Below are 26,307 nucleotides of genomic sequence, written 5' to 3'. Positions count from 1 at the left end.
AGTCTATCTCCAAACAAGACACTCTACCTCAGTCCATCGCCAACAGACTTTACATCAGTCCATCTCCAACCAAGACCCTCTCTCTCAGTCCATCTCCCAACAAAGCACTCTCCCTTAGTCCATCTCCCACCAAGACACTCTCCATCAGACCATCTCCCACCAAGACACTCTCCGTCAGTCCTTCTCCCACCAAGACACTCTCCCTCAGTCCATCTCCCACCAGGACACTCTCCCTTAGTCCATCTCCCACCAAGACACTCTCCGTTAGTCCATCTCCCACCAGGACACTCTCCCTTAGTCCATCTCCCACCAAGACACTCTCCCCCAGTCCATCTCCAACCAAGACCCTCTCCCTCAGTCTATCTCCAACCAAGACACTCTCCCTCAGTCTATCTCCAAACAAGACACTCTACCTCAGTCCATCTCCAAAAAAGACACTCTCCCTCAGTCCATCTCCCAACAAGACACTCTCCCTTAGTCCATCTCCCCCCAAGACACTCTCCGTCAGTCCCTCTCCCACCAAGACACTCTCCGTCAGTCCTTCTCCCACCAAGACACTCTCCGTCAGTCCATCTCCCACCAAGACACTCTCCATCAGTCCATCTCCCACCAAGACACTCTCCCTCAGTCCATCTCCCACCAGGACACTCTCCCTTAGTCCATCTCCCACCAAGACACTCTCCGTCAGTCCATCTCCCACCAAGACGCTCTCCCTTAGTCCATCTCCCACCAAGACACTCTCCGTCAGTCCATCTCCCCCCAAGACACTCTCTGTCAGTCCATCTCCCACCAAGACACTCTCCCTCAGTCCATCTCCCACCAAGACACTCTCCCTTAGTCCATCTCCCACCAAGACCCTCTCCCTCAGTCCATCTCCAACAAAGGCACTCTACCTCAGTCCATCTCCAACCAAGACCCTCTCCCTCAGTCCATCTCCCACTAAGACACTCTCCCTCAGTCCATCTCCCACCAAGACACTCTCCCTCAGTCCATTTCCAACCAAGACACTCTCCCTCAGTCGATCTCCCACCAAGATACTCTACCTCAGTCCATCTCCAACCAAGACCCTCTCCCTCAGTCCATCTCCCACCAAGACCCTCTCCCCCAGTCCATCTCCCACCAAGACACTCTCCGTCAGTCCATCTCCCACCAAGACACTCTCCGTCAGTCCATCTCCCACCAAGACACTCTCCCTCAGTCCATCTCCCACCAAGACACTCTCCGTCAGTCCATCTCCAAAAAAGACTCTCCCTCAGTCCATCTCCAACAAAGGCACTCTCCCTCAGTCCATCTCCCACCAAGACACTCTCCGTCAGTCCATCTCCAACAAAGACTGTCCCTCAGTCCATCTCCAACAAAGGCACTCTCCCTCAGTCCATCTCCCACCAAGACACTCTCCGTCAGTCCATCTCCCACCAAGACACTCTCACTCAGTCCATCTCCCACCAAGATACTCTACCTCAGTTCATCTTCAACCAAGACTCTCTCTCTCAGTCCATCTCCCACCAAGACACTCTCCGTCAGTCCATCTCCCTCCAAGACACTCTCCGTCAGTCTATCTCCAAACAAGACACTCTCCCCCAGTCCATCTCCAACCAAGACACTCTCCCTCAGTCCATCGCCAACAGACACTTTACCTCAGTCCATCTCCAACCAAGACCCTCTCTCTCAGTCCATCTCCCAACAAAGCACTCTCCCTTAGTCCATCTCCCACCAAGACACTCTCCATCAGTCCTTCTCCCACCAAGACACTCTCCCTCAGTCCATCTCCCACCAGGACACTCTCCCTTAGTCCATCTCCCACCAAGACACTCTCCTCCAGTCCATCTCCAACCAAGACCCTCTCCCTCAGTCTATCTCCAACCAAGACACTCTCCCTCAGTCTATCTCCAAACAAGACACTCTCCCTCAGTCTATCTCCAAACAAGACACTCTACCTCAGTCCATCTCCAAAAAAGACACTCTCCCTCAGTCCATCTCCCAACAAGACACTCTCCCCTAGTCCATCTACCCCCAAGACACTCTCCGTCAGTCCCTCTCCCACCAAGACACTCTCCTTCAGTCCATCTCCCACCAAGACACTCTCCGTCAGTCCATCTCCCACCAAGACACTCTCCATCAGTCCATCTCCCACCAAGACACTCTCCCTCAGTCCATCTCCCACCAGGACACTCTCCCTTAGTCCATCTCCCACCAAGACACTCTCCGTCAGTCCATCTCCCACCAAGACACTCTCCCTTAGTCCATCTCCCACCAAGACACTCTCCGTCAGTCCATCTCCCCCCAAGACACTCTCTGTCAGTCCATCTCCCACCAAGACACTCTCCCTCAGTCCATCACCCACCAAGACACTCTCCCTTAGTCCATCTCCCACCAAGACCCTCTCCCTCAGTCCATCTCCAACAAAGGCACTCTACCTCAGTCCATCTCCAACCAAGACCCTCTCCCTCAGTCCATCTCCCACCAAGACACTCTCCCTCAGTCCATCTCCCACCAAGACACTCTCCCTCAGTCCATTTCCAACCAAGACACTCTCCCTCAGTCGATCTCCCACCAAGATACTCTACCTCAGTCCATCTCCAACCAAGACCCTCTCCCCCAGTCCATCTCCCACCAAGACACTCTCCGTCAGTCCATCTCCCACCAAGACACTCTCCGTCAGTCCATCTCCCACCAAGACACTCTCCGTTAGTCGATCTCCCACCAAGACACTCTCCCTCAGTCCATCTCCAACAAAGACTCTCCCACAGTCCACCTCCAACCAAGACACTCTCCCTCAGTTCAGTCCATTCACAATCATGCTACTTTGCCAGCTTGTGTAAAGCCAAGACACTCCCACAGTCCAGGCCACCTCCAAACAAGACTCTCAGCCGTCTGCTTCCAGTCTTGACTCTCTTGCCCACTGTCCCTGCCTAAGGTACATCACCCGGCATGATCGTTATGTGCAGGACAGCCTGCAGAGCATGCGGTCTAAGGTTTGCTGCAATGTGACTGCCCTTGACTCACCGATGACCTTGACTGTAATGTCTGCTTTATCTTCCCCTGCTGGGTTCTTCACCACCACACTGTAGACACCCTCATCCTGCTTCTCTGTCCCCTCAATGGTGAAGATGCAGTGGTCTTTGAAGGTCTCTACACGAATTCTTCCTTCCGATTCTGTAATCAACTAGAGACATTAACAACAACAGGAAGTCAGTGTGGAGGACGCGATGTGACCCTTGGTGTGAGATACATAGAGTGAATCAGCACATTGCACCCCTTGGTGTGAGAAGCACAGAGTGAATCAGCACAATGTACCCCTTGGTGTGAGATGCACAGGGCATATCAGCACAATGTACCCCTTGGGGTTAGATGCACAGAGTGAATCAGCACATTGCACCCCTTGGTGTGAGATGCACAGGGCATATCAGATCAGTGGACCCCGTAGTGAGACATGCAGAGAACATATCAGCTCAGTGCACCCCTTAGTGAGACATGGAGGGAACATATCAGCACAATGCACCCCTCAGTGAGAGATACAGAGAACATATCAGTACAATGTACCCGTTGGTGAGGTATACAGGGAAAATATCAGCACAATGCACCCCTCGGTGTGAGATACAGAGAACATATCAGCACAATGCACCCCTCAGTGAGAGATACAGAGAACATATCAGTACAATGTACCCGTTGGTGAGGTATACAGGGAAAATATCAGCACAATGTGCCCCTTGGTGGGAGATGCAAGGAGCATATCAGCACAATGGACAATGACAAGACAAAATGGCCGACTGGTAGGAGCTCTCAGAAAGAGCTCCAAGTGCTTGGGATCCCCCTTCTGGTTAATATCCCTTTTAGCGGCAGTCATCGCTGGGAACCGATCTCGTAAGAGTAACAGGATTAACTCTATCTACATGATGTGTTAATCGCACATCCATTTGCACAGCGCTTACCTTTACACGGACCTCGGAGCTGACGACCTTCTTGCCGACATCCGTGAAGCTGTTTTGCCCATTGATCTGTGGAGGAGATGGCTGGGTCTTCCAAGGAGCCCCTCCGCCCACCGCCGTCCACACAGGCTCGGGCTTGCTCCCGTTGTTCGCCGTCAGTCAGATGGGATAGGACACGACAAATAGCCTAAGGAGCCTTGGCCTGATCGAAGAGGGCAGAGGCCAGCTTGGTCCTGGATGCTCTGAGCGGCCCCCAGCGACCTCTCTGCCGAGGCAGCAGACGGACCCCAGGCTAAGTCCGCAGGCGATGGAGCAGAAAGCCCCTGGAGACTCCGACTCGAGGCGGTAGGTTCTCCCCATTGTTGCGGCAGCCCCCGGCGCCCCGCAGACCGCAGACCGATTCCTCAAGATCACTCTGCCACGACAACGGTGGACCCCCGCGACCCCAGGACGAGACCCCGGGCTTCCTTCCACGGGAGCGGCAAGCCCCGGGAGTCCCCGGCCCGCGGCGGCAGGAGCTCCTCCTTGTCTGTAGCATCAAGCCTCCGAAGATCGTAGGAAGAGACGGTTGGGATTTCTCTATCTGGAGGATTAGCAGGTCCCCGGTGACCCTAGATCGAGGCAGCTAGACTGCTGGGATTAGGCAGCGGAGACAGACCCGAGAGCAATGCGGCAAGACTACCGGGACGCGGCAGCAGCAGACCCCGGAAGGCCCCACCGTGAGGATACAAGAAACCCTCCAGGCTACGAAATGAAATCGCTACGCGTCCCCGCCCCCTCAGGAGCTGCACACAACAGCACACAACAACGCAGATAGCGAGTTCGTTGTAGTTTTTTTGACGGAAGGCTCAACTTAAAAGAAAAGATTATTCACATTGCGTCTACGACACCATGGCAACACAGCCCTCATGCAACAAAGGGGGCCTTGATGAAACCAGCAGAACAATTTAATTTTGCCAGAAACGACCTCAGCGTCGACATTGTGGTAAAGGTAATGATACCTTTGGGTCACATGACTTTAATGTGATTTCTGTTGATCTGCATTTACACGTATTTCTACTTTCTTATTAAGAGGGCAGTGGCTCTGGGTTGTGCGCTCCTAAAATGGCGAGGTCATAAATAACAAGGACAAGGGGCCTCCCCCATCCACTGGTCACTCCTAACTATGCTTAACAGCATCTCCCCTGTATATAATTAGTTACAACGGAAACAGGACTATTTTGCCACAACAATCTCATGGACAGTGAAACAGGTCTACACTGGATAGCCCACAGTTCCCCATCAGCTTAATGGACAGTGAAATATGACTACATGGGCTCTCCCACTCTTAATGGACACAGACAAAAACTACATAGCTCGTTAACAAGACCTCTCCCAATGAGTCGGCCATCTTAGACGGTCTCTTCCATAGAGGTATAACCCACAATCTCCACGTATACAGAGCTATCCGGCATATCACCGCAGGTCAGAACTTCTTTACATTCTTCCCTCTATATATACTCCAATTTATTCTACTTCTAAGCCCCTGTATTTTCTGTCTTTTCCCCCACATCCTACTCTGCTCCCGGCACCCTTGGTGCAACCACAGGATACTTGAGATCCAACCCCCTGTTTCCCTTTCAGTCCATGATTATTTAACTACCTCCTCTTTTGCGGTCCTCACCCTTCCTTACCCTCCCACACCCAAGCAATACTCGCCACATACCACGTACCTCTACGAGGCTCATACCCACCTTGTGCCCCTTCCCATTTCACCTACTGTGCAACCACCAGGATACCTGAGATCCTAACCCCCGTTTCCCCTCAGTCCATGATTATTTAGCCTCCTCCTCATTTGCTGTCCTCACCCTTCCTTACCCTCCCACCCCCAACCACTCCTCGCCACATACCACTTAGCCCTACGAGGCTCATACCCACCTTGCGCCCCACCCACTGTGCTGGTCATAGCATGGAGCTCACAGGCACATACACCTACAACATCATTAATCCCCCTAACCTCTCAAAAAAATCAGCCAAACGATTCAAGCACAATTTTATAAAACATCACCCTGAAATTCTCTTCACTGACCCCTATTTCTCACCACACAACGGGATTACCACCACTGATATCATTTTCCACACGAAACGAAGAGCCCAATGGAGGAAAGCATTCCTAGATGCACTATCGATTTCTTCCACGAGGAAAACCGCGCATGGTCTAGTTCTTTGTATTTCCCCCTCCCAGCTCTTCCAAGTTACTGCAACCATCACCATCTACAATAACGGAACTATCCTCAATCAAGCCATTGACTGTAGTTTAAATCTCTCGGACAACATCTTCCCCATCATTAAAAATCTAGTGTCTAAACCCCAAAGTGCTACCCAATCCATTCCCATCTCCAGTACACAAGATGTAATTTCTCCCACCCCGTCGGACAACCTAGCCCCTCTACCACTCCATCCACTACTGGCATCTGTCTCATACGATACTTCCACCCACCAACACACCTCACATCACTTCACCAAACCCACACATGCTACCTCCCAGCACGTCTGAGACAGCATACGATCCCCTTATAGATATTGAACCCCCTCAGGGTAAGATCATAGCTCCCCTCCCCCTAACATCATCACTCCCAAAACTATCTCCCCATTACCTCATCCTTGCCTCATAATGTTGCGTATTACACGGCCTCCCCCCATCATGGCCACCACCCCCCCAGGTCAGTTGTTTGAACATAATAGGACCCCCCATTACCACTCTGAAAACTCGCTGCCCTCAGAACACACCCCGCTCCCAATGAACCCTCCCACACTCCAAACAGCCATCTACATCCACAACCCATCAATCCACACTCGCAACATTGCCTCCAACACTACTCATACCTGCACCTGATCACACACCCAACGGGACCATTTCGCAGCCTTGCATAACACAGCCTCCAACCTCACTCATAACCGCACCAGACCCAAGACTAGATGAGATTATGACCGCACTTCACCAAATTAAAACGGAGCTCCAATCTTTTAAGGCAGTGATGTCGAGACAATCATGGCACACTACTCCCTCAAGAACATCTACATCTAGCGAGCGCCCGAATCACCGACTCTCACCTCGAAACTTACTCTACCCAGTTGGAAAACAGTTCCCTCCCGTAATATCTTAACACGCCCAATGCGAAGCATCAATCCGTTTTTTGGAGAGCGATCTTCTCTCTCTACTACACTCTTACGAACCCACTCTTACGAATCCCTTAACTCCCACTCAGATGTCCATACCTACTATCCCCCTCAACCCATACAGGTCCTCCACACACAACAATAGAGGAATCATCGATAACAACCTAAGAAGAGTCCCTCTCATTCAGGACCCCTCCTCTTCCCTCATCTCACCCCGTTTTAAACGCACACTCCTAAATTATAGATCTGCCTCTAGACACGCAGCGGATATAGCTGAACTCATAATCTAACAGGAGCTGGACCTGATAACATTAACAGAAACCTGGCTAACGGAATCCTCCACTCCACTCATCGACATTCTAGTGCCCCCTAACTATGACATCATTGGATTGGATAGAATCGATAAGATAGGGGGAGGTATCGCCTGTATACATCGTAGCAACATCACTGTTAACAGAGCCATATCCCCTGTACTCCCCTCTTGCGAATACTTATGTCTCGACATTAGCAGCAACGGCAAACCAGTATGCTCGCTACACATCGTCTATCATCCACCTGGGGACAACCTCATCTTCACCGAAAACCTCATGGATATGGCTTCAAAGAACACCGGGCGGCAAAATACCCAAATATTCCTGGGCGACTTCAATCTCCATTGGAACGACCACAACGACGCAGTGGTCAATAGTCTCAAACACTTCCTCGATGATGTAGCCCTCACCCAAATTTGCAACAGCCCTACACATAAAAAAGGCTCATTCCTGGATTTAATAATCTTCAAAAATGACGTCATTCAGTTGGAGTCGATCCAACCCTGTGACTGGTCAGACCATTATATTATCACCTTCTTTATCAACGAAACATTGAAACTTAACTTGTTTCAATCCACAAAACCAAAGATTTGGAAAAGAGACTTGAAAAAACTCAACCCCAACACACTACCCTCCTCCAGATCCAACCTTCTTCTGCCCCCCGCAGGATCTTCCGATGTCCATGATCTCACCAACCACTACCTCAATTCTATGACCTCGATCATTAACGAGGTAGCACCCCTTCAACTAAAGAGAGCTTCCACTAAAGACTCTAAGCCCTGGTACAACGGTCTACTTAACGAGGATAGACGGTCTCTCAGAACTCATGAACGCATCTGGAGATCAGCACCATCTTCTATTCACCTCAAGATACTAAGGAAAAAGAGAAATGCCTACCATAGAAAGATCAAGCGCACTAAAGCAGACTTCTTCAGCCACCAACTAGACCAAGCAAGAAATCGTCCCCAAAAACATTTCGAGTTAATCAAAACCCAATCTAAGGACGCTCCTCAACGACTACAAGACATAGCCCGCCCGCAACCCAACTGCGAAGAATTTTCTGTCTTCTTTAATCAGAAGACTGACAACATCAAGAAGGATCTCCTAAATGACCTATTACTACTCTCCGGTCCTCTTACGAACACCTCCCCTCCACTCCCAACCGCGCCACACCAAATCCCCTCAATGCTTGACATAAAAAACGACGCAGCCTGGTCATCCTTTGCTACTTACACTGTAGAAGCTTTAGGCAAGATTCTTAATGCTCTGAAGCCTGCCAATCACATCACCGATCCTCTCCCGGCAAACGCTGTTAAAGACGTAATCCCATGGCTTCTGCCTCTCTGGACCAAAATCAATAACAGTTCACTCCAACAAGGCTGCATCCCGGACTCCCTCAAAGTCGGACAGGTATCTCCCATCCTGAAGAAACCCTCAGCTGACCCTACAGACCTAAACAACTATCGTCCTATCTCCAATATTCCGACCTTGGCCAAATTACTTGAAAAATGTGTACACCACCAATTGACTAAACATACTGATCACTTTGACCTTCTTAACAAACACCAATCAGGCTTCAGAGCAGGTCACAGCACTGAATCAGCCATGACACACATTATTGACGATGTGCTACAAATCCTTGATCAGAACGAATCATGCCTACTCATCCTGCTAGACCTATCCTCAGCCTTTGATACGGTCAAACACGAGAATCTGATAGATCTTCTGAAACATAGAATGGGTCTATCTGGATCAGTGCTAAACTGGTTTACCTCTTTTCTCCATAACCAAACGCAAAAATTTAAGGTCAAGAACAATTTTTCCAAACCCGTACCAGTTACGTTGGGGGTTCTGCAAAGGTCCGCACCATCTCCGACATTGTTTAACCTGTTCCTGGAACCTCTCACCGAAATGCTACATGTGTCTAACGTGCAATATCATATGTACGCCGACGACACACAACTTTATCTTAAGATTCACACCCTTGAAGACATTAAATTGCTTAACACAACGCTCAGGAACACCCAGTCTTGGCTGGCAGGAAACCATCTCAAATTGAACACTCTAAAAACTGAATTCCACCTTATTGCTCCACCCGCCAATGTCCCCATTATGCAAGACTTGATCAAACATCTCACTGCACTCAACGTTCAACCAAACATTGTGGACTCAGTGAAATCCCTGGGAATAACCCTTGACGAAACCTCACTATGCAGAAACACATTAGCAACTTCCAGATAAACACACTGAGGAAGCTGAAACCTTTCCTGCCAGCCAATGACTTTAAGCTGGCAGTACAAGCTCTAGTTATCCCTCGAGTGGAGTACGGAAGTGTCTCTCTTTGTGGCCTTCCAAAAACTACAACAGCACCCCTAAGAGCCTCAATAAATGCTGCAGCGAGACTCATCACTGGGGCGAAAAGGAGTTCCCATATTTCCCCAGACCTAAAAGCCTTGAATTGGTTACCGCTTTGTTAGAACCGGCGGTCTCTAGTTGGCAGAGGTATACACTTCTGACAACCCACCTCCTCTAGTCAGGGCAAGGGGATTACCCACTCAGATAACCCCTGCTCACCCCCATGGTAGCTTGGCAGAGCAGACAGGCTTATCTCAGAGGCAGTGTGTTAAGCATTTATGACCACATACAGTAATAAAGTGAATACACTACAAACAGACACAACACAGGAGTTATTATAAAAAATAAGTATTTTTATATAAGGCTTAGCACAAGACCAAATAACGATAAAAATATACCACAATCTTAATAAATACTCTTTGGAAGGAAAAATAATAGTTCAGGTAAATTTTCTTTTTAGGAAATAGTTCTTTAGCAACAAAAGTAAGTATTCTTCTTAAAACACAGTTCTTGGCAACAATGTGACCCCCACAGGAGTCACACGACGTCGAGTTTACGATATTCCCAAGGTTCGGCATCGACCGCGAGGAGCGCTACATCGAGCCTGGAGTTGCAACAGACCCCACAAACACAGTACCTTTAGAATGAAGAAAAACGATGATCCACGGCGTCGAGAGGTCGGCGTCGGGTGGTCGGCGTCGATCGTGCCTCGGAGTCGGGGCGATCCGCAGCGGCATCGAGACGGGGTCACTTGGAGCTGGAGCCGAACTCACTACTCCTGGCGTCGCTACTGGCGTCGATCGGGCCCGGGTTCCGGCATCAAAGGCTCGGAACACTAGAGCAGTACTCACGATGTTGAGCTGGATTCGGCGGCGTCCGGCGACGTCGAGATTGCAGATTTCCCCTGTGCACTGGAAACACGACGTTCCAGTAACAAGCAATTCAGCAGAGGGTGAAGTCCTTTAGCCCTGTGACTTCAACAGGAGGCTGGCACTCTTCCAGGCCTTGGAGATTTTCTTGCAAGCTTGAGAGTACACACTAAGTTCCTCTCTCCTTGTCCCTTGGCAAAAATAAAGAAGCAGCTTCAGGTTCCCCCCAGCAAACAGCACACTGGCAGAAGGGGGAGGCAAGTCCTTGGATCAGCAGGCTTCTTGTCCTTGGTAGAGGTTTCCTTGTCAGAAGTGATCTAAGTTCTTTGGTTCAGGGGTCCTTCTTTTATACCCCTTTTCTGCTTTGTTCCCTTTGTCCAAGCAGGGCAATTCCCCCCATCCCAGGTTTGTTGTAGGTGTTGCCAGGCCGAGGCACCTGGCCTATTCACTGAGCAGGGCAGGGTCATCAGCCGCGCAGCAGGAGGCGGAGCCAGTATTGTCACTGGCAGGGGCAGGGCCATCAGTCACCCGGCAGGAGGTGGAGCCAGTATTGTGTCAGGCAGGGCAGGCTACTCTTCCCTCACTCTATGTGTAAACGCCCCATTCACCCCACACTGACTCATTCAGACCTCTGGAGCCACCCAGCTCCTGACACACACACCAAACCAGCAGAGACCGGTGGATAGTTGGACAAGAAAATAGCCACTTTCTAAAAGGGCTATTTTCAAACACCGAATTTAAAAACCATCCATCCTAGAGGATGTGTTATTAAATTCTGAGTTCAGGGATACTAAACTCGAACCGCTGCCATGCTCCCTGAGTCAGATAAGATTATAATGGAGTTAATAATCAGTCTGCCCATTCTGGCCTATGGAAGGCAGGTAGCCCTTCAATAGTGAAAAACGAAAATGGCTGTAATTCACTATTAGGTCATGCCACACACATCAGGGCATGACCTACCTTTTACCAACAATGCACCCAGCCCTAGGGTCTACCATAGAGGTGTCTGAAATGTGGCAAAGTGAAGGTTTTAGAGAATGGCAAGTAGGTTTCCTTGCCAAGTCGACATGGCAGTCAGGGACTGCACACAGGCTCTGCGATGGCAGGCCTGGGACACATTTTACAAGCTGCTTCTGTGGGTGGCACAACCGGTGCTGCAAGCCCACTAGCAGTAGTTAACTTACATGCCCTTGGCACACGCAGTGCACTAGACTATGGTCTGAACAGTAAGTCAACCAAGCCAATCATGGTAACACCAATCAATGTATCAATTTAACATAGGGAGCACTTGCACTGTGGCACTGATCAGCAGCGGCACAGTGCCCAAAGCAATATTCCAGCAAAACATCGTAAACAGAGGAGGCCGACAGAAAAAAATGGAGGAGAGACTCATGCCAATGATGCCAGGTCTAGCACGCTTGAAGCCAGAATTCACCTAAAAAAAGCCTGCATGACGCAGAAGGCTATACATCGCAATGCACCCAGCTACCTCGCACAGAAGTTGACGATCTCTGGTGGGACAAGATCTTCAAGAAGTGCGGAAAACCTGCTACTGAAACCTCAAAGATTCAACAAGAAAAAACATATAAACGATCCTTCTCTGGGATGGCGCCCAGGATATGGAATACACTTCCCCCTGAAACCAGACTGAATGCTTCTACCGCATCTTTCAAAAAGGAAGTAAAAGCGATCTTCATGGCAAAATTCACCTGATCATAGACTAAAGAAATTTGGAGATCAATCGTACCGTTACTTGTAATCCTTACTATGACTAGGGTCCAACTAGACATTCTAGTCACTTTATTTGACCTGGACCTGATTCAACGGATATGTTTTGTTGTGTACCCTACTGCTTCCCTTTGCACGAGTTGTAATGTATACGTGACTTACCTGCATTTTTCTGTTTGTATAATTAGCCTGACTTAATGTAAAGCGTTCTGATATCTGCAAGGATCTTGTTCGCGCTCTATAAAACCTTCAAAATAAATAAAATAAATAAATGTACCCCTGGGTGTGAGATGCAGACAACATATCAGCACAATGTACCCCTTGGTGAGAGATGCAGGGAACATATCAACACAGTGTACCCCTGGGTGTGAGATGCAGGGAACATATCAGCACAATGCCCCCCCCTGGAGTGAGGGATGCAGAGAACATATCAACACAATGTACCACTTGGGGTGAGATGCACAGAGTGAATCAGCACAATGTACCCCTTGGTGTGAGATGCAGGGAACATATCATTATAATGCACCCCTGGGTTTAAGATGCAGGGAACATATCAACACAGTGCACCCCTTAGTGAGAGATGCAGAGAACATATCAACACAATGTACCCCTTGGTGTGAGAGATGCAGGGAACATATCAACACAATGTACCCCTGGGTGTGAGATGCAGGGATCATATCAGCACAGTGTACCCCTTAGTGAGAGATGCAGGGAACATATCAACACAGTGTACCCCTGGGTGTGAGATGCAGGGATCATATCAGCACAGTGTACCCCTTAGTGAGAGATGCAGGGAACATATCAACACAGTGTACCCCTGGGTGTGAGATGCAGGGAACATATCAGCACAATGTACCCCTTGGTGTGAGAGATGCAGGGAACATATCAACACAGTGTACCACTTGGGGTGAGATGCACAGAGTGAATCAGCACAATGTACCCCTTCGTGAGAGATGCAGCAAACATATCAGCACAATGAACCCTTTGGTGTGAGATGCACAGGGCATATCAGCACAATGAACCCTTTGGTGTGAGATGCACAGGGCATATCAGCACAATGTACCCCTTGGTGTGAGATGCAGGGAACATATCAGCACAATGAACCCTTTGGTGTGAGATGCACAGGGCATATCAGCACAATGTACCCCCTGGAGCGCTGGACTGCGCCGGTACCTACAGACCGTGCGTACCCCTTGACTGGCTATCTGGGAGTAACCCCCAAGTCCCAAGCCCTGGTGCGGGCACATATTAGAAGTGCAGTGTAGTGAAGGGTGTTTATAGGGGTCACAACCTTCCTAGGTCTGATGCGTGTCTCAGGGGTGAGAGGCTGTATCTGCTGAGATACCATGACATATCTCTCTTGGGTGTTTGCTCATGTTTGTGATGTGTGGCTTGGAGGAACAGGGGTTACCGGGACATATTGGGGGGGCTTGTATGGGGCTAGGGTGATCTCTATTCTATGGTGTAGCTTTTACAATACATTAAAAGTGAGGAAATCAGAACCATCCCCCACAAATATTTTTTGCACAGATCCTAACCCCTGTGAGCTGTGAAATTATCCTCAGGCCCCGCCCACCCTGCTCACGAGAGAACTTACGTTGCTGTCTTCGCTGCTCCAACCCCCTTCTGAGCCCGCGCCGCTGGCTTGGCTTCCACCGACCTATGAGCAAAAGAGGTCTGAGAGGCATAGAGGCTACCAACCCCCCTCATGGAGGAGGGGCGAGAAGGAGAAGCAAGATGGTGGCACGATGAACAGGTGATGGTGGCACAGGTGATGGTGGCACAGTAAGGAGCAGGTGGTAGTGGCACAGGTGATGGTGGCACGATGAACAGGTGATGGTGGCACAATCAAGAGGAGGTGATGGTGGCACGATGAACAGGTGATGGTGGCACAGGTGATGGTGGCACAGTGAAGAGCAGGTGGTGGTGGCACAGGTGATGGTGGCACAGTGAAGAGCAGGTGATGGTGGCACAGGTGATGGTGGCACAGGTGATGGTGGCACAGTGAAGAGCAGGTGATGGTGGCACAGGTGATGGTAGCACGATGAACAGGTGATGGTGGCACAATCAACAGGAGGTGATGGTGGCACGATGAACAGGTGATGGTGGCACAATCAGGAGCAGGTGATGGTGGGACGATGAACAGGTGATGGTGGCACGATGAAGAGCAGGTGATGGTGGCACAATCAAGAGGAGGTGATGGTGTCATGATGAACAGGTGATGGTGGCACGATGAAGAGCAGGTGATGGTGGCACAGGTGATGGTGGAACGATGACGAGCAGGTGATGGTGGCACAGGTGATGGTGGCACGATGAAGAACAGGTGATGGTGGCACAGTGAGGAACAGGTGATGGTGGAACGATGGAGAACAGGTGATGGTAGCACAATGAGGAACAGGTGAAGGTGGCACAGTGAGGAACAGGTGAAGGTGACACGACAAAGAATAGGTAATGGTGGTACGATGAACAGATGAAGGTGGCACAATGAAGAACAGATGAAGGTGGCACAATGTGGAACAGGTGAAAGTAGTACAGTGAGGAACGGGTGAAGGTGGCACAGTGAGGAACAGGTGAAGGTGGCACGATAAAGAAAAGGTGAAGGTGGCACAGTGAGGAACAGGTGAAGGTGGCACAATGAAGAACAGGTGAAGGTGGCACAGTGAGGAACAGGTGAAGGTGGTACGATGAAGAACAGGTGATGGTGGCCCGATGAAGAACAGGGGAAGGTAGCACCATAGAAAGAACAATGATAGAAGAAGAAGCAGGTGACTACAGGATAGAGAGTGATGATGGTGGAAGCATGGAGAATGGTGTTACTATGATAGAAAGGGTGATGGAAGCATGGAAGGACGATGTCGCTATGATAGAGAAGGCTGATGGAAGCATGGAAGGACCGAGTCACTATTATAGAGAAGAGTGATGGAAGCATGGAAGGACGATGTCGCTATGATAGAGAACGCTGATGGAAGCATGGAAGGACGATGTCGCTATGATAGAGAAGGCTGATGGAACCATGGAGAGACGATGACGCTATGATAGAGAAGGGTGATGGAAGCATGGAAGAATGATGTTGTTATGATAGATGAGGGTGACTGAAGCATGGAACGATGATGTTGCTATGATAGAGAAGCTTGATGGAAGCATGGAAGGGCGATGTAGCTATGAAAAAGAAGGGTGATGAAAACATGGAAAGACAATGTGGCTATGATAGAGAAGGGTGATGGAAGCATGGAAGGGTGATGTCGCTATGACAAAGAAGGGCAATATAAGCATGGAAGTACAATGTTGCTATGATAGAGAAGGGTGATGGAAGCATGTAAGGGTGATGAAAACATGGAAAGACAATGTGGCTATCATAGAGAAGGGTGATGGAAGCATGGAAGGGTGATGTCGCTATGATAGAGAACGCTGATGGAAGCATGGAAAGATAATGTGTCTATGAAAAAGAAGGGTGATGGAAGAATGGATGGACAATGTCTCTATGATAAAGAAGGGTGATAGAAGGCAGGACGTTTCAGGTTTTCGTGGGGGAATCCACCTCCGGGCCTTTACATTTTAACTATGGAGTGCCCCAGGGATCCTCTCTAAGTCCCACGCTTTTCAACGTATATATGAGGCCACTGGCCGAGGTCATCCAGCCGTTTGGGATTAAAGTAGTCACCTACGCGGATTACACTCAGCTGGTGGTATCTCTAAACCACCTGCGGACTGATCCTTCAAACCTGGAACTCTGCCTGGAAAAGGTTGCCACTTGGATGCAACACTCATGTCTCAAACTCAACGGAGACAAAACTGAAATCATGTACTTGGGCAATACAGCCAACTTAGCCCCACACTGTCCTGGGCTCCCCCCCCAGTCCCGAAGGCCAAGATAAAGAGCCTTGGCGTGTGGCTGGATAAATCTCTCAAACTTGACCAGCAAGCAGCGGCAGTGTCAGGGGTTTGTCACGGCATCCTCAGAATGCTGTGGAAAATCCTCCCCCTACTGCCCATAGAGGCAAATGAGAGTCGTGGTCCAGGCCCTGATTCTTTCGCGCCTAGACTACTGTAACTCACGGTATTTGGGAGCTCCCAAATCTACCAAAGGAAGCTTCAAGTGGCACAGAATAGTGTGGCGTAACTTCTGACTGGCTCTTGTAGATCACAGTCGGCCAGGCCTAGTCTGAAAAACTTACACTGGTGCCGATAGAGGAGTGAATCTCCTTCAAGGCCTTCTGTACTGCTCACAAGACTCTTATGGGCACAGGCCCTTGCATCAACCAGTCTCTGATCACCGCGCCCTCGCATCAACCAGTCTCTGATCACCGCGCCCTCACATCAACCAGTCTCTGATCACCGCGCCCTCGCATCAACCAGTCTCTGATCACCGCACCCTCCATCAACCAGTCTCTGATCACCGCACCCCCGCATCAACCTGTCTCTGATCACCGCGCCCTCGCGTCAACCAGTCTCTGATCACCAGCCTCTGATCATCGCTCCCTCGCATCAACCAGTCTCTGATCACCGCGCCCTCGCATCAACCAGTCTCTGATCACCGCACCCACGCATCAACCAGTCTCTGATCACCGCGCCCCCAAATCAACCCGTCTCTGATCACAGCGCCCTCGCGTCAACCAGTCTCTGATCACCGCGCCTTCGCGTCAACCCGTCTCTGATCACCGTGCCCCCGCATCAACCCGTCTCTGATCACTGCGCCCCCGCATCAACCTGTCTCTGATCACCGCGCCCTCATGTCAACCAATCTCTGATCACCGCGCCCTCGCGTCAACCAGTCTCTGATCACCAGCCTCTGATCACCGTGCCCTCGCATCAACCAGTCTCTGATCACCGCTCTCTCGAATCAACCAGTCTCTGATCACCGCGCCCTCGCATCAACCAGTCTCTGATCACCGCACCCTTGCATCAACCCGTCTCTGATCACCAGTCTCTGATCACCGCACCCTCGCATCAACCAGTCTCTGATCACCGTGCCCTTGCATCAACCAGTCTCTGATCACCGCGCCCCCGCATCAACCCGTCTCTGATCACCGCGCCCTCGCGTCAACCAGTCTCTGATCACTGCGCCCTCGCGTCAACCAGTCTCTGATCACCGCGCCCTCGCATCAACCAGTATCTGATCATCGCTCCCTCGCATCAACCAGTCTCTGATCACCGCGTCCTCGCATCAACCAATCTCTGATTACCACGCCCTCACATCAATCTGTCTCTAATCACCGTGCCCTCGCATCAACCAGTCTCTGATCACTGCGCCCGCATCAACCAGTCTCTGATCACCGCACCCTCGCATTAACCCGTCTCTGATCACCGCGCCCTTGCATCAACCAGTCACGGATCACCATGCCCTCGCATCAACCAATCTCTGATCACCGCGCCCTCGCATCAACCAGTCTCTGATCACCGTGCCCTCGCATCAACCCATCTCTGATCACCGCGCCGCTGCATGAACCAGAATCTGATCATCACTCCCTCGCATCAACCAGTCTCTGATCACCGCACCATTGCATCAACCCATCTCTACTCACCGTGCCCCCGCACCAACCAGTCTCTGATCACCACGCCCTCGCATCAACCAGTCTGTGATCACTGCGCCCTCGCATCAATCAGTCTCTGATCACCGCGCCCTTGCATCAACCCGTCTCTAATCACAGTGCCCTTGCATCAACCAGTCTCTGATCACCGCGCCCTCACATCAACCAGTCTCTGATCACCGCACCCTCATATCAACCAGTCTCTGATCACCACGCCCTTGCATCAACCAGTCACGGATCACCGTGCGCTTGCATCAACCCATCTCTGATCACCGCGCCGCTGCATGAACCAGAATCTGATCATCACTCCCTCGCATCAACCAGTCTCTAATCACCGCACCTTGCATCAACCCATCACTACTCACCGTGCCCCCGCACCAATCAGTCTCTGATCACCACGCCCTCGCATCAACCAGTCTGTGATCACTGGGCCCTCGCATCAATCAGTCTCTGATCACCGCACCCTTGCATCAACCCGTCTCTGATCACAGTGCCCTCGCATCAACCAGTCTCTGATCACCGCGCCCTCGCATCAACCAGTCTCTGATCACCGTGCCCTCGCATCAACCAGTCTCTGATCACTGCGCCCTTGCATCAACCCGTCTCTGATCACCGTGTCCTTGCATCAACCAGTCTCTGAACACCGCGCCCTTGCATCAACCAGTCTCTGATCACCGCGCCCTTGCATCAACCCATCTCTGATCACCGCGCCTTTGCATCAACCAGTCTCTGATCACCGTGCCCTCGCATCAACCAGTCTCTGATCACCGCAACCTTGCATCAACCCGTCTCTGATCACCAGCCTCTGATCACCGCGCCATCGCATCAACCAGTCTCTGATCACCGCGCCCTCGCATCAACCAATCTCTGATCACCACGCCCTCGCATCAACCCTTCTCTGATCACCACGCCCTCGCATCAACCCTTCTCTGATCACCGCGCCCCCGCATCAACCCGTCTCTGATCACCGCGCCCCCGCATCAACCAGTCTCTGATCACCGCGCCCCTGCATCAAGCCGTCTCTGATCACTGCGCCCCACATCAACCTGTCTCTGATCACGGCGCCCTCGCGTCAACCAGTCTCTGATCATCGCTCCCTCGCATCAACCAGTCTCTGATCACCGCGCCCTAGAATCAACCAGTCTCTGATCACCGCACCCTTGCATCAACCCGTCTCTGATCACCAGTCTCTGATCACCGCGCCCTCGCATCAACCAGTCTCTGATCACCGCACCCTTGCATCAACCAGTCTCTGATCACCGCGCCCCCGCATCAACCCGTCTCTGATCACCGCGCCCCCGCATCAACCCGTCTCTGATCACCGCGCCCCCGCATCAACCTGTCTCTGATCACCGCGCCCTCGCGTCAACCAGTCTCTGATCACCAGCCTCTGATCATCGCTCCCTCGCATCAACCAGTCTCTGATCACCGCGCCCTCGCATCAACCCGTCTCTGATCACCGCGCCCCCGCATCAACCCGTCTCTGATCACCGCACCCCCGCATCAACCCGTCTCTGATCACCGCACCCCCGCATCAACCTGTCTCTGATCACCGTGCCCTCGCGTCAACCAGTCTCTGATCACCAGCCTCTGATCATCGCTCCCTCGCATCAACCAGTCTCTGATCACCGCGCCCTCGCATCAACCAGTCTCTGATCACCGCACCCACGCATCAACCAGTCTCTGATCACCGTGCCCCCAAATCAACCCGTCTCTGATCACAGCGCCCTCGCGTCAACCAGTCTCTGATCACCGCGCCTTCGCGTCAACCGGTCTCTGATCACCGCGCCCTCGCATCAACCAGTCTCTGATCACCGCGCCCCCGCATCAACCCGTCTCTGATCACCGTGCCCCCGCATCAACCCATCTCTGATCACCGCGCCCCCGCATCAACCTGTCTCTGATCACCGCGCCCTCGTGTCAACCAATCTCTGATCACAGCGCCCTCGCGTCAACCAGTCTCTGATCACCGTGCCCTCGCATCAACCAGTCTCTGATCACCGCTCTCTCGAATCAACCAGTCTCTGATCACCGCGCCCTCGCATCAACCAGTCTCTGATCACCGCACCCTTGCATCAACCCGTCTCTGATCACCAGTCTCTGATCACCGCACCCTCGCATCAACCAGTCTCTGATCACCGTGCCCTTGCATCAACCAGTCTCTGATCACCGCGCCCCCGCATCAACCCGTCTCTGATCACCGCGCCCTCGCGTCAACCAGTCTCTGATCACTGCGCCCTCGCGTCAACCAGTCTCTGATCACCGCGCCCTCGCATCAACCAGTCTCTGATCACCGCGCCCCCGCATCAACCAGCCTCTGATCACCGCGCCCCCGCATCAACTTGTCTCTGATCACCGTGCCCTCGCATCAACCAGCCTCTGATCACCGCGCCCTCGCATAAACCAGTCTCTTATCACCGCACCCTTGCATCAACCCGTCTCTGATCACCAGTCTCTGATCACGGCGCCCTCGCATCAACCAGTCTCTGATCACCGGGCCCTCGCATCAAGCAGTCTCTGATCACCGCACCCTTGCATCAACCCGTCTCTGATCACCAGTCTCTGATCACCGCGCCCTTGCATCAACCAGTCTCTGATCACCGTGCCCTCGCGTCAACCAGTCTCTGATCCCCGCGCCCTCGCATCAACCAGTCTCTGATCACCAGTCTCTGATCACCACGCTCTCGCATCAACTTGTCTCTGATCACCGCGCCCTCGCATCAACATGTCTCTGATCACCGCACAACCTTCCTAAGTTCCTAAGTTCCGCTCGGCGAATTTAAATCTAGCCAGCATCCCAATAATTAATAGGATGCTTATCGTACCCTCCCTCTCAATCTATGTTTAGAGCCTTCCCACCTTACCTTCCGTAAGTGTCTTAAAACCTGGCTATTGCGGAAGAGTAATTGCTAGATGACTCCTTTAACCCATTCTGCCGCTAGCGCTGCGATGCCTTAGGGTAGCCAGGCGCTCAATAAATGCTAAATAATAATAATAAAGAAGCACGGAAGTGCAATGTCACTATGCTAGAGAAAGGTGATGGACGCATGGAAGATCCCTGTCACCATGACAAAGAAAGGAGATGGAAGCATGGGGGAAGATGTGAAGAGCGAGGGTGGCTTGATGGGAGGATGATGTCCCTATGTTGGAGGAGGATGGTGGTGGAAGGATAGACAGAAGAAAGACAGCAGGACAGAAATAGGACTGCCAGACAGAGGGAACCAGGGGAGTTGGATGGAACAGCTTCATGGTGACAGGATGAAAAGATGTTGCTGCAATGAAGCAGGGTGATGCTGGCGCGAGTAAATAGAACCGGAAGAAAGGCGAGGGTGGTATGATGAAAAAACTCAGTGTCGTAGGATGAAAGAAAACATCAACAGGATGAGAAGAATAGTAGGAGTAGAATAGAAAGAGGAGAGTCCCAGCCTTGGGAAGCAGGAAGGCAGAGGGATGGAAGCAGAGCGCTGCTGGCAGGTGTGTACAGAAGATGGCGGGCGGTAAGAGAATGGTGACAGCTGCAGGATGGGAAGCAGCAATCTGGATAAATGGAGCAAGGTGAAGGTGGCAGGTCAGAAAGAAAATGGCGGCGGTGTGGAGAACAAAATGCCAGGAAGAAAGGTGATGGTGGGTGGGTGGAAAGAACAAGACAGAAAAATAGAGAACAACATTGGTGGGTAGAAAGGTGATGATAGGATGGAAAGAAAATGGCAGCACGATAGAAAAGTAAATGGCTAGTAGAAAGGTGATGGCAGGACGATGAAGAGAAAATGGCGGCAGGATGGAAACAACATTATTGGTAGGAAGGTGATGGTGTTAGGATGGAAAGAAAATGGCGGCAGGATGGAAACAACATTATTGGTAGGAAGGTGATGGTGTTAGGATGGAAAGAAAATGGCGTCAGGGTAGAAAACAAAACAGTGGGTAGAAACGTGATGGCGGGAGGCTAGAAGAACATGGCAGCAGGATGGACAAGGGTGATGTTAGCTGGAGATGGAGCCTAGTGGTGGTACAATGAAACAAGGCCTGACGCTAGCAGGGTGGACAGCAGAATACAGGATGGACAGCATGGTGGTGGCAGGGCAAAAAGAAGCCTGCAGCCACAGAGAGAGGGGAGATGGTGGCCGGATGGACAAGGGTGATGGTAGCTGGTGATGGAGCCTTGTGGTGGTACAATGAAACAAGGCCTGAGGCCAGCAGGGTGGACAGCAGAATGCAGGAAGGACAGCATAGTGGTGGCAGGGCAAAAAGAAGCCTGCAGCCACAGAGAGAGGGGAGATGGCGCCGGATGGAACATTTTGATGGTGAAAGGATGGAATGAAGATGCCGAGAGCATGGAGAGAATGATGGCAGTGCAAACATGACAGCAACAGGATGGGAGAAAGAAATGTGTCAACATGACAGAAAGAAAATAATAGTATGGAAAAGACTGAGGCCATGATGAAAAGAAGACGGTGACAACATGGAGCAGCTGGTTGGAAATGTGAGTTTTGGTGACTGGGAAGAGGGTTAGTAAATTAGAACCAGCAAACGCCAGTAGGAGTGAGCGAGACATATATATGGTGAGATTAGCAGCAATGACAAACTGTAGGTAGAAGCTTGGTATGGAGGCTGTCAGCAGGATGAGCTCAGCAACAGTGAGATGAAGACAAGGTGAGATACGCTTACACCAGATGAACAGGGACAGACAGACAAGCTGGACAGAAGCATGTACTCTACCTGACTCAGCAGAAGGACACACTGACAGATGAGCAGACACACAGCTGGACAGAAGCATGTACTCTACCTGACTCCGCAGAAGGACACACTGACGGATGAGCAGACACACAGAGCAGCTGGGCAGAAGCATGTACTCTAACTGACTCCGCAGGAGGACACACTGACAGATGAGCAGACACACAGACCAGCTGGACAGAAGCATGTACTCTACCTGACTCAGCAGAAGGACACACTGACGGATGAGCAGACACACAGCTCCTCTGGCACTCCTCACTGTACTGAGGATTAACTATCGTCTACTAGCACTCCTCGCTGTACTGAGGATTAACCACAGCTCTACTAGCACTCTCCACTCTACTGAGGATTAACCACAGCTCCACTTGCACTCCTCACAGTCACTCTACTGAGGATTTACTACAGCTCTACTAGCACTCCCCACTCTACTGAGGATTAACCACAGCTCCTCTGGCACTTCTCACTGTACTGAGGATTAAATACACATCTACTAGCACTCCTCGCTGTATTGAGGATTAACTACAGCTCTACTAGCACTCTGCACTGTACTGAGGAATAACCACAGCTCTACTAGAACTCACCGCTGTACTGAAGATTAACCACAGCTCTACTAGCACTCTCCACTGTACTAAGGAATAACCACAGCTCCACTAGAACTCACTGCTGTACTGAGGATTAACCACAGCTCTACTAGCACTCTCCACTGTACTGAGGATTAACCACAGCTCCACTAGCACTCTCCACTGTACTGAGGATTAACCACAGCTCTACTAGCACTCTCCACTGTACTGAGGAATAACCACAGCTCCACTAGAACTCACCGCTGTACTGAGGATTAACCACAGCTCTACTAGCACTCTCCACTGTACTGAGGATTAACCACAGCTCCACTAGCACTCTCCACTGTACTGAAGATTAACCACAGCTCCACTAGCACTCCTCGCAGTCACTCTACTGGGGATTAACCACAGCTCCACTAGCACTCTCCACTGTACTGAGGATTAACTGCAGCTCTACTAGCACTCTCCACTATACTGAGGATTAACTACAGCTCTACTAGCACTCTCCACTGTACTGAGGATTAACTACAGCTCTACTAGCACTCCTCACAGTCACTCTACTGAAGATTAACCACAGCTCCAGTGGCACTCCTCACTCTACTGAGGATTAACTACTGCACTCACTCATGCACTCCTCACTGCGCAGAGGTTTAACCATAGCTGTTCTCATGGACTCCTTACTGCACCAAGGTTTAACCTCAGCTCTACTCATATACTCTTCACTGCACTCACTCATGCACTCCTCACTGCGCTGAGGTTTAATCATAGCTGTTCTCATGGACTCCTTACTGCACCAAAGCTTAACCTCAGCTCTACTCATATACTCTTCACTGCACTCACTCGTGCACTCCTCACTGCACCGAGTTCTAACCATAGCTATTCTCATGGACTCCTTACTGCACCAAAGCTTAACCTCAGCTCTACTCATATACTCTTCACTGCACTCACTCATGCACTCCTCACTGCGCTGAGGTTTAACCATAGCTGTTCTCATGGACTCCTTACTGCACCAAAGCTTAACCTCAGCTCTACTCATATACTCTTCACTGCACTCACTCGTGCACTCCTCACTGCACCAAGTTCTAACCATAGCTGTTCTCATGGACTCCTTACTGCACCAAGGTTTAACCTCAACTCTACTCATATACTCCTCACTGCACTCACTCATGCACTCCTCACTGCGCTGAGGTTTAACCATAGCTGTTCTCATGGACTCCTTACTGCACCAAAGCTTAACCTCAGCTCTACTCATATACTCTTCACTGCACTCACTCGTGCACTCCTCACTGCACCGAGTTCTAACCATAGCTATTCTCATGGACTCCTTACTGCACCAAAGCTTAACCTCAGCTCTACTCATATACTCTTCACTGCACTCACTCATGCACTCCTCACTGCACCGAGTTCTAACCATAGCTGTTCTCATGGACTCCTTACTGCACCAAGGTTTAACCTCAACTCTACTCATATACTCCTCACTGCACTCACTCATGCACTCCTCACTGCGCTGAGGTTTAACCATAGCTGTTCTCGTGCACTCCTTACTGCACTAAGACGTAACTCCAGCTCTACTCATGCAATCGTCAAGACACCTAGCTTCATCAGCATGTGATACCGGCTGATAACATCTGGTTTGTTATACATAGTATATACACCTTGACGCTATCACAGTCAAGCATCTGATAACATTTTACAAGTGATATTGTATCAGTTATCCTTCCTCTATCTTCAGGGAAGCAGGAAAACTCACTCTTATCATTAGCACTTCCACAATCAGACTGGAACACTTCCTGTTATCACTCTGCTTTTTACAAATTGACTAGAACACTTCCTGTTATCACTCTGCTAGTTACAAACAGACTGCAACACTTCCTGTTATCACTCTGCTATTTACAAACAGACTGGAACACTTCCTGTTATCACTCTGCAAGTTACAAACAGACTGCAACACTTCCTGTTATCATTCTGCTATTTACAACCAGACTAGAACACTTCCTGCTATCACTCTGCTATTTACAAACAGACTAGAACACTTCCTGTTATCACTCTGCTATTTACAAACAGACTGCAACACTGCCTGTTATCACTCTGCTATTTGCAAACAGACTGCAACACTTCCTGTTATCACCCTGCTATTTACAAACAGACTGGAACAATCTTCCTGTTATCACTCTGCTATTTACAAACCAACTGGAACCCTTCCTGCTATCCCTCTGCTATTCACAAACAGACTGAAATACTTCCTGTTATCACTTTACAATTTACAACCAGACTGGAGCAATTCCTGTTATCACTCTGCTATTTACAAGCAGACCTGAACACTTCCTGTTATTACTCTGCTACTTACAAACAGACTGGAACACTGTGAGAAGGTGGGCTAATATATGCTGTCCACTAGTTCTAGTGGGCACCTTGTATCAGTCAAAAAAACCCTTTATGGTGAATGGTTGAAGACATCCTTTATTGAAAGCTATCCTAGTGGTAGCTATGGAGAGCAGCCTTCAGGCTAAGTCTTGAAGGAATGTAAAGCAGCTTGTTTTACCAGTCTATAAACTCTTGAATGATCAAATGAAAGGACAAACACACCAGGTATATATTACAAATATATGTATTTAAGATAGAACACACCCCTCTAGTCTCTTTATGAGACTGGAGTTCGAAGTACTTAGTAAGCAATCATCAGTAATAGCACAAATACACGTTTGGGCCCTAGGGGCGTACCAAACCATATACCCAAAAAGTGGTATAACAACCACGACTGAACTAGACACAAGGACTAGAGCCTGTAGAATCGCTGGGACCCCAAGGAACCACCCAAGGTAGTGACACAGGGGACCACGGGGACTGTATGCAGTGTGTGAACACAACAGCGGGTTCCAGTTATCTTCTATGGGCAATGTCGCGGTTGGAAATTTAAAGATTAGGGACACTTAGAATCTAGTCAGGACCAAACCCTTTTGGACTTAAGAAGTTCTAGGGCTGGCACCCACGGGAGCACCGGAGTACTCGAGTTACCTCACCTAGGGAAGCCGGGTGCATAGGTGTCTATTGGTGTTGGGTCGAGTCGCCGATTGCAATGGAAGCCTGCAAAGAACTGCTGCTGCCGTGAAGAGGAGAAGTGTCCGAAGAGATCCAAG

The 26,307-nt window shown here is 50.5% G+C and overlaps 1 protein-coding gene across 1 annotated transcript in view; it reads right to left on the bottom strand.

Annotated features, from left to right (window-relative positions):
* MYBPC3 (myosin binding protein C3) overlaps window positions 1-26,307 on the bottom strand; it is a 423,360-nt gene that overhangs the window by 131,937 nt on the left and 265,116 nt on the right. The window contains exons 22-23 of the mRNA XM_085646556.1: window positions 13,949-14,011; window positions 3,007-3,166 (exon numbers count right to left, since the gene is read on the bottom strand). Of these exons, the coding sequence (XP_085502682.1) occupies window positions 3,007-3,166; window positions 13,949-14,011 (223 nt within the window). The remainder of the gene's footprint in view (window positions 1-3,006; window positions 3,167-13,948; window positions 14,012-26,307) is intronic.

The sequence above is a fragment of the Triturus cristatus genome, chromosome 3_1 (assembly GCF_964204655.1).
Source record: "Triturus cristatus chromosome 3_1, aTriCri1.1, whole genome shotgun sequence".
NCBI lineage: Eukaryota > Metazoa > Chordata > Amphibia > Caudata > Salamandridae > Triturus > Triturus cristatus.
Note: the sequence above shows the minus strand (reverse complement) of the source record. Positions and strands in the feature narration are given on the sequence as shown.